We start from the raw sequence: 18,979 nt of genomic DNA, 5'->3' as shown, positions 1-18,979 counted from the left end.
TGTGCATTTTCATTAGCTCATCTGTATGCAAATTCAAGATCAAACAGAGGCCCCTCCCCTTTACCAGAACGGGTCTAAACCTCTTACTGATGATGAGCCAAAACAAGTTAAATCTAGAGCTTTTTAAAAACGCATTTAACAATATCATTTATTATGTACTTGATTAAACTTTGGATTATTAGAAGATAGTTAATTCATAAAACGTGCTTTATATATGTTTAGAGAATATTTAAAAGCACAATTAATTCATAAAACACACTTTAAAAGCACTTTGCAGAATGTTAAACATCTTTCCCAGTCGTCATCATGACTGGTCCACTTTTGATCTGTGAATCCCTGTGTCCGCTGTGGACAGGACTCGTATTACACTGTCCATCTCACTGGCATCTAGTCTCCATGACGGAAAATCATTTCTTTTGCAATTACCTCCATGGCACTGTGAAATGAAATGTCATCCTGTTTGGTGGTTTTGGGCTTTCTGAAAACTCTCGTGTTGCAGCTGATTTAATGCAAACCTGTCACTGATGTTTCCTTTAAATAAACGTCATCTCAGCTGTTTGAGCGAGATCGCCTGACCATAACCCTCTCTGGAGGGCCGATTCGAGTGAGTATTTAAAGGGGTGGTTGATTATGATTTCACTTTTCTAACTTTAGTTGGTGTGTAATGTTGCTGTTTGAGCATAAACAACATCTGCAAAGTTACAACGCGTAAAGTTCAAAGCAAAGGGAGATATTTGCTTTTAAAGAAATCGTTTTTTTAAGGACTACAACAAACGGCTGGTCGGGACTACACAACATTCCTCCTGGGTTAGTGACATCACCAACCCTAGAATTTACATAAACCCCGCCCCCGGAACACGATTTATAGATTATCATGACAGAATATGCTAATCAATGACTTGAGATAACTACAAATAAGCTACATATATTCATCAACTAACCATTCAGAAACGTCCTGTTGCTTCTACATGTTGTCACTTCTTCTAGAGTCTCTCCATCATTGTCTGACTTCGGTTTGAACATAAAAGGCAAAAAGTTTTGAAATTTTCAGTGCATGTGTGTGTGAGGTAAAAGGACACAAGCTGTTGAAGCTCCGCCCCCTGTGCCGGGAGCAGCAGCTCATTTGCATTTAAAGGAACAGACACAAAAGGTGCGTTTTTGCTCACCCTCAAAAAGTGACAACTTTAACATGATATATACAAATATTTGTGGGGTATTTTGAGCTAAAACTTCACATACACACTATATGGCATTATACCACCCCTTTAATATTTTTGCAGCTAAACATAAACAATTCCAAACTTTATTTGTAGATCATTTCATTCATTGGGGAGCAGGGGAGTCTCAAGAGAAGCCAGGTGATCCCTGTATTTCTGTTGATATGAAAAATCGGGTACATTTACCAATATAGCGAGTGAATTATGTATGCGATGTACAGTATATTATGATCTTATGATGAACTATACGCCTTTCTCCACTGACACTGAAGTTGTTCAAAGCGTTTCTAAGGATGCTGATTTTTAGAGGGCAGACTGAACATGGTTTGTGTAATATTAGCAACACATTATTAGCTGTTTGATAACATAGTCAAGCAAAAGGCTAATCATATTAATCACCGTTTTGTGTCTGACAATGTAATGAGCGAGACATTAAACTCATTATCATTCTGATACATCGACTTGTAGTCAAAGCTGTATAATTCCCTCTTCCTCTTCTTCTTCTGAATCAGTTTCTGGTTCAAACATACAATATGTGGCTGAATTAAACCAGTATTTACACTTGCCATTGTGCAGCGTTTACTACAGTAAAGTTAAGCGACTGGATCAGGTATTTTGAGATTGTGTGAGTGAGTGGAGGCGGGGCTAATTTGCATATTCATGTATCAGGTATTTTGAGCTTGTGTGAGTGAGTAGAGGTGGGGCTAATTTGCATATTCATGAATCCGCTTATACTAAATTAAGTAAGGGTGTCGAGTTAAGCTGTTTTAAGGCATGAATATATTTTTTTTTCACAAATATGTCATTTTGATGAGTTTAAGGGATACAATTTTTGACTACAGGGGGACTTTAAATAAAAAATATGAACATTAAAATCTCCATTGACTAGAATTATAGGCAGTGATAAAATGGTTCAGGATTCCTGATGTAACTTTTATAGATGATCTCGACAGTCTTTCTGCATCAGCTTCTCTCTTTCTCTCCTTCCTCTGCTTTTTTCTGCTTTTCTGGATCATGTACTATCAGATTTTATGTTATAGGCTTCTGGGCTTTATACTTACACATATATTTTCTACATTTTGGAAAACGATGTTAGTATGTCAATGCAGGCGGTTTGCAGTCAGAGTTTGACCTCAGTATGAACTGTGGCTTTGGGTTTCAGTCAGTGGATGTGATGTGAATGTACAGTATGCTGGTGATATCTCACATTGATGCAGTGCTAATGTATCAGATGGGAAGTGAAGTTTTATTGTGTTAGACTTCTGATGAGGCAGTCTCCTGGGAAAGAGAAGCTCGTTCACTAATGTGTGTGTCCGTCAGCAGTCGGCCGCTTCTGGGAAACCGGCTCGGAATATAATATAACCCGTGGGCATACGCTGACATTCATCTCTATAGTTAGAAGAGATGAAGACCTCGGTAGTTAAAAGGAAATAGATGAACCTGTGGTAAGCCCACATTATAAAACAAACCGTTGTTGTCACAATCTTTATTGGTAACTGGTAGGTTTTCTGATATAAATTGGGTTTGCAATTTTAGGGGCACCATTTTCAACTGAAAACGTAAAACTTTGTATGCATATTGACCGTTCGTTTACACGACAACGGCGTTTTGGGTGCCTGAAAATGCAAAGTTTTGAAAACGGGTTTCAAAGTGCAAGTTTTTGAAAACGTTCTCTGTGTAAACAACAAAAAACGTGAATCTCTGAAGACGATGACGTCATGCACATGCGTATTACGTGTTCAGTCTATAGTGTTTAATCAAGGACACAAGCTGTTGTAGCTCCGCCCCCTGTGCCGGGAGCAACAGCTCATTTGCATTTAAAGGAACAGACACAAAAACGATGCGTTTTTGCTCACCCTTAAAAATGGACAATTTTAACATGCTATATAAAAATATCTGTGGGGTATTTTGAGCTAAAACTTCACATACACACTCTGGGGACATTGAAGACTTATTTTACATCTTGTGAAAAGGGCATACCACCCCTTTAACCAAACACAGATTAGTTTAGCACAGGTTAGTTTTGGAACCAGCTGTCTGGTTGACTCCATTTAAACTCATAACAGAAGGTCTTGCTGACCGCTATAAAATATTTACCTCTGCTTGTCAGACTCATGCAACATTTACCGGCTGGGAAAGGTGACATGCAGTTCTCAGTGTGAATCCTCCCTGAACTGGGTCATGTTATGGCTAGCTGTTTTCTCCTGTAGGTCCTTCTTAGACAGCACATTTATAAAACTACACAACATATGACTGGAGCTCAAACAGCTCTCTTATTTGGACCGAAGCCATGTTAAGATTGCACAAACCTCAATATGAATATTTCATGAGAGGAAAATGAAGGGTCGTCAACCTAAGTCTCATCTTTTAGTAAAAGATGATGGAATGGTAGTTGGTCATTCTTAGTAAACAGTGCCATTTATGCAGAATTTTTTATTATTTTTTAATGATTACTTATTCTGCATAACAATTTAAATATTGAGCTTGACAAGGCTGATATACAGTAAGTGCAAATATAATTACATACTAATAAAAATTGTAAGAGAAACTTACTTTTATATGGTCCCCCTGAGGTGAAAACCAAGCTTTTAATGTTGTTTATATGTCTCTGTGGTGTTTTTATATGCTTTAAGACAAACCATGTGTAAATTCATAAGTCGACACCATTGCTGAGTATTTTCTCCTTAAAACTGCAGCGAATCAAAGACAGTCTCAGAAACACGGTTTGAAATCGCTGGTGTTTCTGACGTCACAAACTACCTTGTAACCAATCAGATCAACGTGTGATCCTCAACGAGTGGATCTCTGAGCTGAGTGAGTGAGTGGAGGCGGAGCTCATTTGCATATTCATAGAACCACGTAAACTAAATGAGGCAAGGGTGTCGAGTTACATTCAAGATATTTTAAGGCAAGAAGAAATATGTCATTTTGGTGTATTATGTAAATAAATATGTAATTATTAACTACAGGGGGACTTTAAGGGACAAATGTCAATTCATAACGTCAAATTCTCAGAAAATGCATAAAACGTTTAACAACTACATTGTGTTTTGTGGTGTGTACTGATCTTACACGTTTAACCTTATTAATTATTATTCTCAAGCTGCAAGCTGTTAGTAAATCTGGCCCTATATTTTTAATTAAAATCTAATGGGGAGCAATAGGTACATGTCAGTTCCTTAATATTCCAAACATTCATTAATAGTATAATTAACTCTTTCCCCGCCAGCGATTTAAAAAAAAAAAAAAAAGTGTCCAGCCACCACCAGCGTTTTTGATCATTTTCACCAAATTTTCATGGCCCCCAGAATATGAATATCTGAACATTCAATATATCAAAAAGAAAGAACAGACACTCTGCTTAAAAAAAAAAAAAAAAAAAAAACATTTTGTTATAGCTTCAAGCATTCCTTTTTTATCAACACTTGAATGTGGGTAAGTTTCATTAAAAAAAACAACATTTTGAGCAAAATCTTAGAAAATCCAGTTTTTGTAAAAAACTGCGTCCGTTTTGGATTCAGAACGATGATCAAAACACAGATGGAGTAAATCGAGTCAAGATTTATCAACATCAACACCATCAACACCTCAAAGCTTCACAGTCCTTTAGCTCGTCCTGGGTCGACGTTTCGTTCAGTAACATTAGGCAGTTTTGATTTATATGCTGTTTAATGCTGATGATCGCGTTATTTTACATATGCATCTTCACACCTAAGATCGCTCTTTTCTGCATTTTCTTCGCCTGTGTTTTGATCTGGAGATTCTGTACTCTTTCAGAAGATGTGTTATAGCGCCCCCTAGCGTATAACTGTGAAAACACAGACATTTTCGTTAATGGCGGGGAAATAGTAAAAACAAACAAAAAAAGTTTGTCATGTTCACTCTGCATTACACACTCAAACAAGTTCATATTGTCTATTATCCCAGTAATAAGTAATGGCGATATATTTCACACAGTTCCCCTCACTGTGGTGGAGCCTTTGCTTCAGTGATAAGCTCCATCTCTTCTGTTCACTGCTGCTCAAACCCACGCTGCGGTCAGGTTGGTCTCTTTGTTTTCATTCCAGACCTTCCCAACCCCAGATTTATCTCCTCATATCCAGTTTTAACAGCGTCGGTAAATCGACTCGCTCTACAGGCCTAAAAACCCTGTCGCAAAATGGAGGGAGCCGTTTGTCCGAGGGCCTGTAAATTTCTGGAGCTTTTTAAAGAGCAGCCTGCCGCCTCTAAGACCCAATAAAGAAGAGTATCCAGAGTCTCACATGAACCATGAATGAGCTTCAGCCCAGCGGGGAAGAAGAGACCTTATACCCGCTCAAATTCTCTTCTTGGTTTGACTGGAGTAAATGGAAATTGGGGGCCTTAAAGGGATAGTTCACCCAAAAATGAAAATTAGCCCATGATTTACTCACCCTCAAGTCATCCTAGGTGTATATGACATTCGTCTATTAGACGAATACAATCAGAGTTATATTAAAAATGTCCTGGCTCTTCCAAGCTTCACAATGGCAGTGAATGGGTATATTATTTTGGAAGTCCATAGAAGTGCGTCTATCTAGGATAAAAGTGCTCGAAACGGCTCTGGCGGGGTGATAAAGGCCTTCTGAAGTGAAGCGATGCGTTAAATATTCATATTTAAAACTTTATCGACTAAAATAACTAGCTTCCGGCAGACGGCTGTATGCAAGTCGACTTACCCCAAGAGAGTAAAACTTGACGATGTAAGACGTATGATGTAGGAGTAGCGTAAGCTTCGACGCCTCTTGCGGTTCAAGCAAACAGGGCTGGGCCACAAACTCAAGCTCCTCCGACATTTTTCTTAAAAAATTCTCGTGTTAGACTTCTAATTCGTGACTGGTGTTTTGTTTTGCTATATCCTCTGCGCTTCCGCGTTCATCATTAAGTTGTGCGTCAAGTGTTATTCTTTCACCGTAAATCTAGGAAGCTAGTTATTTTAGTCTATAAAGTTTTAAATATGGATATGTTTCTTACACCAACGCATCGCTTCACTTCAGAAGGCCTTTATTACCCCGCCAGAGCTTTGATGGACTTCCAAAAAAATATACCCATTCACTGCCATTATGAAGCTTGGAAGAGCCAGGACATTTTTTAATATACAGTAACTCTGATTGTATTCGTCTGAAAGAAGAATGTCATATACACCTAGGATGGCTTCAGGGTGAGTGAATCGTGGGATAATTTTCCTTTTTGGGTGAACTATCCCTTAAGGGGACCCTGATCTGAGGTGGTTACTTTTCTCTGCAGGGTTTTACCCTCGCTATGGCTCACATTATGTGCAATGTGCACTTTCATTCACTGAAATGTCAGAAATCACTGAATCATCTTAATGCGAATGTGTAAAACATTATAAAACCTCACTTAGATGATACAGAGAGACCAGACGTAATAAAGTTCTTCTAGCATGAAAATGTAATTCCTCATGTTTTGCTGCTGATCAGCAATTGTGAGTACATTTTGTCTGTGAAGATTGTACAAAGTAACATGTATAGCACACAGCAGGCGCATAGCATACTAGTTAAAAATAGACGCTTTCATAATTCAACGTTTTTCGAATACCTCCATTTTCACACTCATGCGAACTTGGGAAGAGCATCTTCAAAAAGCTCAGGTTTCAATCACAGTCTCAGTGTGATCGAATAGCCAATGCATATTCATTTTCTAATGTATCAGGATTAGTGTACGCGCAGCCTTAGTTTGAAGTTCTCGTCATCCAATCGATTGTTAGTTTTCTTGTGCAATGGTCATGTTAGATTAGCGATTTGGTGATGTGCTGTTAAACAGTGGGACAAGCTGACCATTGAGTGGACTGTCCTGTCCAGTGAAATCACACTAGAGTCTGGCCAATAAACTCTAATGGCCCTGTCAATCCCCATCTCCAGTTAGTAGCGTGTTCTTGTGTACTGAGATTGATGCCTGGGCCACCAGGACGGGGTGTGTGTGTGTGTGTGTGAGGTCCAACAGCACAGCACTGGTTCCCATGTAGCATCTCCACCAGTGTAATGAATCACTCAACAAATGTTGGTCTTGGACTTTCTGGCTGGAGAGGACGAAACAGAGGAAGAATAAAACAGCAGGGAGAGTTTCCACTGCCACCAAAACACATTGCCTGAACCGTATACTTGAAACTATGAATATTTGCTTTACTGGACCCTGCTGAAACGACCAGTTTAAACCAGCATGAATTCCCATGCCGGCTGGTTTATGCTGGTTTGATGCTGAAATTTTCAGCATCATTACTCTTCAGTGTCACATGATCCTTCAGAAATCATAATAATATGATGATTTGCTGCTCAAGAAACATTTCTTGTTATCAATGTTGAAAACCGTTGAGTTGATTCATATTTTCGTGGAAACCCTGATAATTTTTCTTTTTTTTTCAGGATTCTTTGATAACAATATTTATTTGAAATGGAGTTTTTCGGAACAGTATAATAGTCTTTTACTGTCACTTTTGATCAATTTAAGGCATCATTCTGTATAAAAGTAACATTCTGTTGTATTGTAGATGGAAGACTGACTATAAGATATAGAAGACAAAAGTAGTAAAAGTAGTACAAAAGTAGTAGCGCATCAATATTGTGTATATATATATATATATATATATATATATATATATATATATATATATATTAAACACCTTTCCTAATTAGGCCTACACTGCATAAACCATATCTTTTATGATAAATAAATGTATCATAAATAAATAAATAATATCATAAGAAAAAAGATCATAGATTAGTTACGGTTATCAATAATTGGTAAATTATTGGTTATTATTTATCTGTAAATTAACCAAAGGATTAATCAACTACTCATAAAAATATCAATAGATTAACCGAGAGGAAAAAGATTATTTGATTAATCAGGGGAAAAATGATCGGTAGATTAATTGATAAAAAATGTTTTGTCCCAGCCCTACTGTTTTGTCTGATGTCTTGTCTGATTTTTTGTTCTTGGCGCTCTTACATTATACTTATGAACTGTGACACAAAGCCTTCTGGGACAGTGTTTAGGAATCCTGGCTGCTTGGTCAGTCGTGGCCTTCTGTGCTCATATATTGTGGCATAATAACTGGTAAACTGTATAGTTGTTTGGCATATTTTTCTACATAATGTCATGTCTGGTATCACTACTCTCTGCCTCCTCACATAATAAAATAATTTCATCTGAAATAATTATTTACTTTTTAATAATGCATTTATTAATTTGCTTAATAAAGTCCACTTTACATCAGGGTCTGGATCCGGACTGAGTTTTTTTTTATTTTGCATTAATAACCATGCATTGTCTCTTAAATATACTGTCAATATTTTATACTGTAGCCATACAGAAGTGTTTCTAACTATGCCTGGATTTTTGTCTTTTCTTGATTTGCTCATATCAGTACTAGTACTTAGACAGAAATCTCCCCAGAAAGTTTCCTTTAAGAGTTTAAAAGCTGTTCTGTTGTAAAAGACTGATTTTGTGTATAGTTTATAAGGGTATGAAAGCCCTCAGCATGCTCAGTGAAAGCTTTCTGTCTGCTGTTATAAAGCAGAGCCTGTGGAGATGAATGAATGCTGTTCTCTGTTCAGCGCTGATAGCATCTCTCACTGCATGCTCTTTCACATTAACAGAGAGTGAGAGCATGGCATGTCTGTAACCGACTAATGCCAGACAAAGGAATCCACATCACTTTTCTCTCCTTGTCCCTCACAAAGACACGCATGTATACGAGTCTTTATGTTCACCTGCATGGGTCTCTGCTTTGAGCTTTAGCGGCGATGCTAATGCTAAAGCAGCTCATACAATCTTACCATAAGTGGAGATATCTTACAGCAGAAATTACAAATTACAACTGTGCTTGAGTAAAAGTCCTAGAGTATCTGATTTATACTTCAGTATTTTCCTTGTACTGAATGTAGGCTCAGAGAGATGCACTAGTTCTCAACACCTAAGAAACATGCTAGTGGAAAACAAGAAACAGTTGATTTGTCAGGAGAGCGATCACATGTTTATTTTCCAAAATGAAAATAAAACTGAACACCTCAATATTGCAATCGACACAACAGCCTCAAAAAGCCCATAAGTAAACCAAAAACTGTACTTGCATAATATAATATTAGTTAAATAAAAGGCAGCTTAAGTGTAATTAAATAGAGTACACTTTCATTAATGTTTCTTAACACACTTTCTGTAATGATGTCAGATTAAGTTTTGCTTTAAAGTGCATTGTAAATTATGTTTTAATAATCTTTTATGTCGTGCTTTAAAGAAATGACTAACTTCCTAAAGCACATGTAAAGTATCATTTTAAATGGTGTTTTACAACTTTTGCAACTTCAAATGTGTAATTACAAACATATTTAAATACATGACATTGTTTTAATAGAAATTATATATAAGTATATTTTAGTTTACCATAAATTCTTGTCCGTTCATTCCGCAGCACTTTAACCATATTTCAAAGACAAATGTACTTAAGTGGGTCAAAAAGCACTCTAAAGTTAAGCTAATTTCATTTAATGTAATTTATTTTCACATGCAGTTAAATGTCCAAAAACATTACATTCAGTTTGCACATAGAGTATATTATTTTCTAGGGGTGTGCATTGGCACTGCCCTCACAATTCGATTCGATTACGATTCACCAGGTAACGATTCGATTCAATTCGATTCTACGATGCATCAGAATTCTACTGCACACAACAAGGCAAATTTTTCATCAGTCATGAGGCAATACAAGCAGTCAGATATTGAACAACAGATTTTATTGGCTGCTATGTGTGTATTATCACTCTCCTGTATCTTTGACATAAATGTCATTAAATAAAATAAAATTGAATGGTACAGGGTATTGGATATGGCATTTTCAAACCTGAAAAAGAAAACATAAATCACTGTTTTCAGTGCTTTGAATGAGAAATGTTTCTCTTCTCTCTGCTTGAGAACCATTTTAAATTAAATTTCAACTTTATTGTCCAACTCAAGGCCAGAAAATAAACAGTGTAGGGGTGTAACGGTTCACAAAATTCACGGTTCGGTTCAATACGATACACTTGTGTCACGGTTCGGTACGTTTTCGATACAGCAAAAAGAAAGAAATGCCAGAGAAATTTCCTTGATTTGTTTTTTAATTCTTTTTTTATTAAAACTAACATCATAAAGTATGACATTTTTTTTCTTTGAGCAATGATGGAGCTATAATTGACTCTTCTTAGGAGCATATAAAACAAAACAGCTCCTTGGAAAAAATTAAATGTAGCCTAATATTTTGTGCTTATAAACAAATGTTTATTTTAGTTCAGATTAACATTTGAGGGCAGCAATGTTATTCATAATGTCGAAATAAATCCGACATAACGTTACTTGAAAGCATTATAGCCTACTATTCCTGCCAAACTTCCAAAGTTGCAGTTAGCTGCTACTGTTACTACAGTAAATCCATGGTGAATATTGCAGATCTGTGGACACCGGATAGTTCATTCATGTAACAATGTTTCTTCCAGGTTTCCACGTCAGCGCTGTTTGATCCGTTAATAACGGAGAAATGTGAATGTTTCTCACTAGATGTCGCAGCGATGTTATTACTTTAGTGGCGAGTTCAAATGCTTTCTTTACTGGATCTCTTAGCGCTGTGTAGTATAAGATCGGCTCGCGCTGCTTTAGTTCCAAACTGATAAACAGTCCGTCACGAGTAGCTCAGTTTCGTTCCGCTTACATTGCGTTTGCATTGCGATGCATCGCCGAATCGATTATTGTTGACACCACTATTATTTTCATAATTTGATGTCCCTATGAGGCAGGACTGTAGACAAACATGTAAAACGAGCAGCGACTCTATGAATGAGAGTGAATTGTGATTAAGTGGAGGCAATTGTAGCCTATTAGGCAAAGTGTTTAACGCTTTGCTCATGAAGTGATGAACTTACTGCTTCGATGACCTCAACTGAATTGCTTTAGTGTTCAAATCATGTGGAAGACTTGAGGAACTTAGCTGAATTAAATATAGAGCCCTCTTCAGCCTTTTAAAGAATTAAATAAAATGAAATCCAGCCCTCCTGGAGTGTTTTTATCAGAAGTGTCCTGTTTAGTCCATGACTTCTCCGGGTTTTTTCATCTTTTCAAGAGTTATTTGATATCTCATAGAGATATTTCATTTACTTTGCCCAGCATGAGATTACGGCTGTGGATAAAGGAGCATGTTGGCATTAGATGTGAAATACATTTTCATTTGCAGATCTCGCCTAGTTATTTACAATACGTCTACATAAATTACATCCACCCAGATTCATAAGTTTTGCAGTAATGTACACTGCTGTTCAAAAGTTTGAACAGTCAATTTTCTTTGCAAAAAAAATCATACTTTTATTCAGCAAGGATGCATTAAATTGATCAAAAGTGACAGTATAGGACTTTTAAATTGTTGCAAAAACATTTCTATTTCAAATAAATGCTGTTCTATTTTATCAAAGAATCCTGTGAAAAAAAGGAATTGCAGTTTCCACTAAAATATTAATCCTCACAACGGTTTTCAAAGTTGACAAAGCAGCAAATCAACATCATTAGAATGAGTTCTGAAGGATCATGTGACACTGAGGACTGGAGTAATGATGCTGAAAACACAATCAAACCGCCATCAGAACCAAATTTAAAACGTTGGATGCAAAAAATATAATAAAATGGTTTTCACTAAATTAATTAACAATCCAGGATATTAAAGTCATGTTTATATTAAGAGATGTTAATTTTCAGTGGACTCAAATGAAGTTCACAGTACGATCAGTATAAATACTAGTTTTTGAACTCAAACTGTTTGAAGCAATTGGTTTCCCAAATGATATGAGTTACCTTCCATTTTTTACGGTAACATACTGTAAAAAAGAGAGCTGTAAATTAACGGTAAAGGGCTGTAAATTAGGGCTGCAGTTTTTATGTGTTTATGAAAACTAAGTTGTATACAAACATTTAAATTTTTATTTGAGTGTAATACATAAATACCAATTGAATATAATAGTCAGCTTTGTTGTTGATTTTAACCTCTAATATTATAGTAATGTCCCAAACGAGAGGGTTTTCCTGTATAGTTTACAGCATTAGTTTGGAGATATTTTTTCCCTTAATAAAATCAAACTTCCAGTATTGGTAGTCATTCTGAATAATAGGTGGAGAAATGTAGTATCGGTGCATGTCTATAATTGATTGTAATTTTGTTTTCAGGAATACCGCGGTTCCTCAGTCAGCCGGAAGCGGCGTCGGTGCGGGTCGGGGACAGTCACGTGATGAACTGTGAGGTCAACCCTGATCTGGTGTCCTTCATCCGCTGGGAACGAAATAAGGAGCCGGTCGAGCTGGATCAGAGAGTGTTTGCACTGGCCAGTGGCGCTCTGGTCATCAGCAACTCCAGCGAGACCGACACTGGGCTGTACCGATGCGTGATCGAGAACGCCGGACCCATCAAGACCAGCGAAGAGGCGCACTTACACATACTGACGGGTAGGAACATTTACATTACATTTACAATCACATTAATATACCATCATGAACATGTTTATATATATATATATATATATATATATAGTACATTTTGACTGCTTTGTGTGATTTAACGTTTATTATGATTTCCCGTTGGACATTTTTTATAACTGCCTGGAGTTATTCCATTTAGAATCACATGAATAGTTCATCACGAACATAATGTTCCGAATTATGTTATTTCCATGTGTTTTTGTTTTTGTCGTTGTTTTACATTTTGACTGCTTTGTGTGATTTAACATTTAGAATTTTGATTATATTTTAGAATAATAGTAAGTTCATTATAATTATGAAATAACACAATGTAGCAACCATAGAATAATCGGTAACACTTTACATTAAGGTTGATTACAATTAGTTGACTACCTTAATTGACATGAACTAAGAATGATCAATAGCATTTATTAATCTTAGTTAATATTAATTTCAACATTTACTAATACCTTATTAAAATCAGGCTGTATTTGTTAACATTCGTTAATGCACTGTGAACTAACATGAACAAACAATGAACAGTATTTTTATTTGTTTACATTAACAAAAATTAATACATATTTTAACAAATTAATTGCTCATTGTTAGTTCATGTTAGTTAATACATTAACTAATGTTTAATAAATGAACCTTATTGTAAAGTGTTATCGAATAATTTAATATATGAGCTTATTCCTATAGTATTTTGTCTAAAATATTTAAACATATAAAAAAAAACAAAAAAAAACAAGATACATTTATTTGGGAAGTGTATAATAAGATTCTTAAGATAATATGTAATGAGATTCAATCAAATATGCATCTTTTAAGATGCATCATATATTTGAGCTTGTTCATAGTCGCCACATTTATTCGACATCACCGCTTTGCACACTCTGGACTTTCTATAAATCAACTTCATGAGGTTTTTTTACTTTTTAAAGTACCCCTATTATGCTAATTTAAAGGTTCCTAATTTTGTCTTGAGGTCTTATACAATAGGTTTTCATGAAAAAACACTTTCAGTTTCTCATAATAAATATATATATATATATTGCAGCATCAGCTCTTTTCTCACAGTGTCTGAAAAGGCTCGACAAAGGATTCAGCCTCTCTAAACCACGACTTTTCGAGAGCCTACTCTGCTCTGATTGGTCAGATTGCCCAGTCTTTTGTGATTTGTCTACTCTGCTCTAAATGAGATGTTTGTAAATGTAAAAGGTCGGCAAAGTTTTAAAGATCGTAGATCCACTTTGCATGCACTTCCAAAGGATAAGGATTATGACTCTGGCTCAGATTGATACAGTACAACGGCATCATCGTTACTGTTCGTATTACTGTGTATGAGGACAGACTGGGTCATCTGACCAATCAGAACAGAGTAGACCAATCAATCTGAGCCTGAGTCTTAATCCTTATCCTTTGGAAATGCATGCATTGTTGATCAATGATCTTTGAAACTTTGCCAACCTTTTACATTCACAAACAGCTCTATTACTAAGTCTTTTGTAAGAGGCAGGTTGATATTGTCCATGTGGACATTAAAATCCTATATCCGTCCGAATCTACCATTCATTTCCAAAATTCTTGAAAAAACAGTTGCCTCTCAACTCCATCTTCATCTATCCCACAATATCCTGTATGAACAGTTCCAGTGCGGTTTCCGTCCACTTCATAGCACTGAAACAGCACTTATCAAAATCACCAACGACCTCCTAATGGCAGCTGATTCTGGACTCCTTACCATCCTCATCCTCCTCGACCTGAGTGCAGCCTTTGATACCATCTGTCACACCGTCCTCCTCAACAGGTTATCCTCCATCGGCATCACCCACACTCCGTTAGACTGGTTCACATCTTATCTCTCTGGCCGCACTCAGTTCATTCAATTTAAGTCTTTTAAATCCAGTACCTCCGCCGTCACTTCAGGTGTGGAGATAAATGATGACAGGCCCTGGGGCCTCTGCTTTTCATCATTTATCTCCTTCCCCTGGGCAATATCTTCCGCAAATTTAACATTCAATTCCACTGTTATGCTGATGACACCCAGCTCTACCTTTCGACCAAACCCTCGTCCACTCTCCCGCCCTCCTCCCTTACTGATTGCATCTCGGAAATAAAAACCTGGTTTACCCAAAATTTCCTCAAATTAAACAGTAATAAAACTGAGGTTCTCCTCATTGGCACTAAATCCACTTTATCCAAGTTTTTCTCTCACTATTGATAACTCCTCCGTTTCACCCTCCCCCCAGGTTAAGAGTCTGGGTGTCATCCTTGACAGCACATTATCTTTTCAATCCCACATCAATAACATTACCCGGCCTGCCTACTTCCATCTACGAAACATTAATCACCTCCACCCCTCCCTTTACCCCCCACTCTGCCGCCGTTCTTGTCCACAGTCTCGTCACTTCCCGTTTGGACTACTGCAACTCTCTCCTCTTCGGCCTCCCTCACAAATCCCTTCATAAACTTCAACTGGTCCAGAATTCAGCTGCCCGAATCATAACTCGAACCCCCTCCATTCACCACATCACTCCTGTTCTCCAACAGCTTCACTGGCTCCCGGTCCAGTTTCGTATCCAATTCAAAGTCCTTCTGTTAACATTCAAAGCCATCCACAACCTCGCCCCCGCCATATTTGTCTGATCTCTTCCAGGGTCCAACTTCCACCCGCTCCCTTAGATCCTCTTCCTCCATACTAGAGCCCGACCGATAAAGGATTTTTAAGGCCGATACCGATACAAATATTTGGTGATTTAAAAATCCGATATTCCGATATATCGGCCGATATATATTTAAAAAAAAAATCCAGAAACGCGTAACAAAACATGAACAGATTTCCCTAACATTTAGTTATTTGTCGTTATTTAAGAGTCCTCAGCCTTACTAAAATAATATGATAATGCAGTTTAAAAATAAACTTGTTTGTTTTATTGTCACAACAGAACAGAATATATTAAAGTTCTGATAAATATAATGTATAAAAATTAGGGCTGTCAAAAGATTAATCGCGATTAATCGCATCCAAAATAAAAGTTTGTGTTTAAATAATATATGTGAGTGTACTGTGTATAATTATTTTGTATATATAAATACACACACATGCATGTATATATTTAAGAAATATTTGCATACATATACTGTATATATTTATATATAATTTATATTATATATAAATATAATTTTTTTTATATATAAATAACACATTTTTCTTAAATATATACATGCATGTGTGTGTATTTCTAGATACAAATTTAATTATACACAGTACACTCACATATATTATTTAAACACAAACTTTTATTTTGGATGCGATTAATCGCGATTAATCTTTTGACAGCCCTAATAAAAATACAAACTTAAGATATGAAACTTAAAGTCCTTTGAACAAAAAAAAGTCAACTATTATTATTAATATTGACAGTAATAATTCAATTATGTAATGTGTGTGTGTGTGTGTGTGTGTGTGTGTGTGTGTGTGTGTGTGTGTGTGTGTGTGTGTGAAGAACTGATAAGATTGTAAATGTGTACCTTGAAATGCAATGTAAGTCGCTTTTGATAAAAGCGTCTGCCAAATGTCAATGTTATAAGCTACCTTATAATTACAATGTCAACTTGCTTATCCCTTTACCTGCACTCTTTTAATTCTATCCATCTATTCCATCAAGCTACAACAAACCATTTTCAATCATCATTTGCTGCCTGCCTTCTAAAATCTACTACTTAGTGATGCACTAAATAAATTATGTGACTCGTTAATGCTGCGGCTAAACGAAGTCAGCAACGCACACTTGGATTTCACACACGTGTAAAAGAAAAGCTAACTTTTATGCACAGGCTATGTTTGATACTTTTTCTCTATGTCTAAATGTTCACTCCTCGCGTGCCTAACTTACATTTTGCAATGCAGGGACTGGAACTACAGATATGCTAGTTATAAATACAGTAATCATTACTTTATTTAGGCAGAATAAGTTCGTTGTGATTTCCAAGCTCATTGATGTTAGCGATCTTCCTTGTATAGTGCCCTCTAGTGGACAAACTATGCAGCGCCAACAATCATAACATGGTTGAAGGGTGTTTCGTCCGCTTTTATTTTATTTTTTAAATATTCATTTATCGGCCATTATAAATGCCGATACCGATAGTTTGGAAAATGCCTAATATCAGCCGATAATATCGGCCCGCCGATATATCGGTCGGGCTCTATACACCTGTCTGTTTTATTCATAACCCTTTATATTAAAAGTTTTTAATCCATGACAAACATGAATTCAGTTGGGTTTGTCCAAAAAAGTTTTTTCCTCCTTAAAAGAACAAAAGCTCTTAGGAGGAAAGGCCAATTTCCCTTCATTCCTGACAGTAAAAATGCAAGACATTGATTCTGATGTGATTTTTCATACCCTACTGAAACTCACACAATTGCGGGGAGAGAGAGAGAGAGTTTTAAAGGAAGCCTCCTGGAGCAGGACGGCCACATGTGGTGTTATCAAAGAGAACAATGTAATTTATGCTGAAGTTAAAGAGAACTGAGCTGCTTTGTGGCAGATCCTCAGCGGGCAGATTAATAACGCCAACCAGGCCTGAAGCTCCAACCTCAAATACTGAGGTTATCACACCAAACATGGAGCAGTGATATGTAAAGAGAGAAATAAAATAATTTATTTTTTCCTCGTGGAGATAAATAAACAATGAGTTTTAAAGAGAAAAATGTAAGAGCTTAAAGGGACTGTGTGTAGGATTTTCTCCCATCTAGCGGTGAAAATGTATTTTGCATTCAAACGAATAATGCTCTCCAGCGCCTCACTTTTTTTAAATGCGCGTTGCATCTACGGTAGCCGTTATGTACCAAAAAGCTATGACAGGATGTCTTATAATAGCACTTCGAGTTTTTCTTCGGGTGAACAGGTTTGTTATTTAAAACAAAGTGAAACTTGAAACAACGAAAAAAAGAATGTTACAGTATGAATTACTGACTGTGAAAAACATTAACTATGGTAATTAGTAGTAATGCCTTCTTTACTCGTTATATTTTTTGAAGTACGTGCATTGTTAGCTGTGCACCGCTGTGCTCCTGATGTGAGCAAAACATACAAAAAAAATTAAAAATGAATTAAACATTTATGAAACGCATAGTCATGTTTTGTAAATGATTAGTTAATCATTAACTAATCACTTGTAAATGACTTGTAATGGAATTTACAAAACATACATAAAATGTTAGTATATCACTTGCTAATCATTTATGAATGTTTTGTAAATTATTAGTTCATCATTTACTAACCACTTATAAATGACTTACAACTGAACGTTATTATAAAGTGTTACCCAATTTTATATCAATTATTTGATAGAATTAAAAGAGCAGCTTCATGTTTATCCTTGTATTGTTCAACTGGTCGAGGTTGATATGGCATTTAGAAAGTAATGCAATACTTTTTAGAGTATTTTTCTTTTATTTATTTATTTTTAATTATTATTCTTTTTTTTCTTTTTTTTTTCTCTTTCTTTTTATTATTATTTTTGTGTCGAGTGATGCACATGGGCAGACACTGACTGCATTGACTTCTCTGTGTTGTGCAGAATCCGGAGAGGAGAGAACCCTGGAGTTTCTCCTGGAGCCTCAACCAGTGTCTAAAGTCGTGGGGGAGAGCGTGCTGCTCCCCTGTGTGGTGACGGGATATCCCACAGCCTCCGTCACGTGGATGCACAGAGACCAGCTCATCGACGACAGGTAGGGGTTTGAATCTCAGTTTTGTCTTCACAGATGTCCGGGGTGGATGGAGACACTGCTATTAATAGATCCAGAGCTCTGAGCTCTAAATCAGACAGTGATTTCCACTAACAGGTCATTGATTCCTCTGTGACGAACATGAGCTTTGAGTCCCGCTGTGGCAGCAGTGTCCACTTTTAGGGATCGCTCTCTGTGAACGTCTGCTGTTCTGTTGGCATTCAGCCCCGTCCCGTCCCAGATGCCCGAGGAAATAATTACAGTGACGGCGCCCGGCTGAGAGGTGTAAATGCCAGTCAAGACTGCAAGCTTCTACACCACACACACATATTCTTGTACATCTATCTTTATGAGGACATTCATTGACACAATGCAATCTCTAGCCACTTACCCTAACCTTACCCATCACAACTAAGTGCCTAACCCGAACCCTTACCCTAAACCGACCCTTAACCTAATTATAACCTTATCCCTAGAACCAAGTCTTGACCCTCAAACAGGCCTTTAAAGGTTATCAGAA

General features: G+C 36.7%; 1 protein-coding gene across 15 annotated transcripts in view; it reads left to right on the top strand.

Moving 5' to 3' along the window:
• The window catches only part of neo1a (neogenin 1a), a 167,662-nt gene that overhangs the window by 80,431 nt on the left and 68,252 nt on the right, over window positions 1-18,979 (top strand). For all 15 annotated transcript variants that reach the window (XM_084108445.1, XM_084108458.1, XM_084108453.1 and 12 more), the window contains exons 3-4: window positions 12,438-12,713; window positions 18,312-18,462. In XM_084108445.1, coding sequence (XP_083964571.1) covers window positions 12,438-12,713; window positions 18,312-18,462 — 427 coding nt within the window. The remainder of the gene's footprint in view (window positions 1-12,437; window positions 12,714-18,311; window positions 18,463-18,979) is intronic.

Source organism: Abramis brama (genome assembly GCF_963993115.1).
Source record: "Abramis brama genome assembly, chromosome: 3".
In the NCBI taxonomy this organism is placed as follows: domain Eukaryota; kingdom Metazoa; phylum Chordata; class Actinopteri; order Cypriniformes; family Leuciscidae; genus Abramis; species Abramis brama.
The sequence above is the reverse complement of the archived record's forward strand: the minus strand, read 5'-3'. Positions and strand labels throughout refer to the sequence as shown.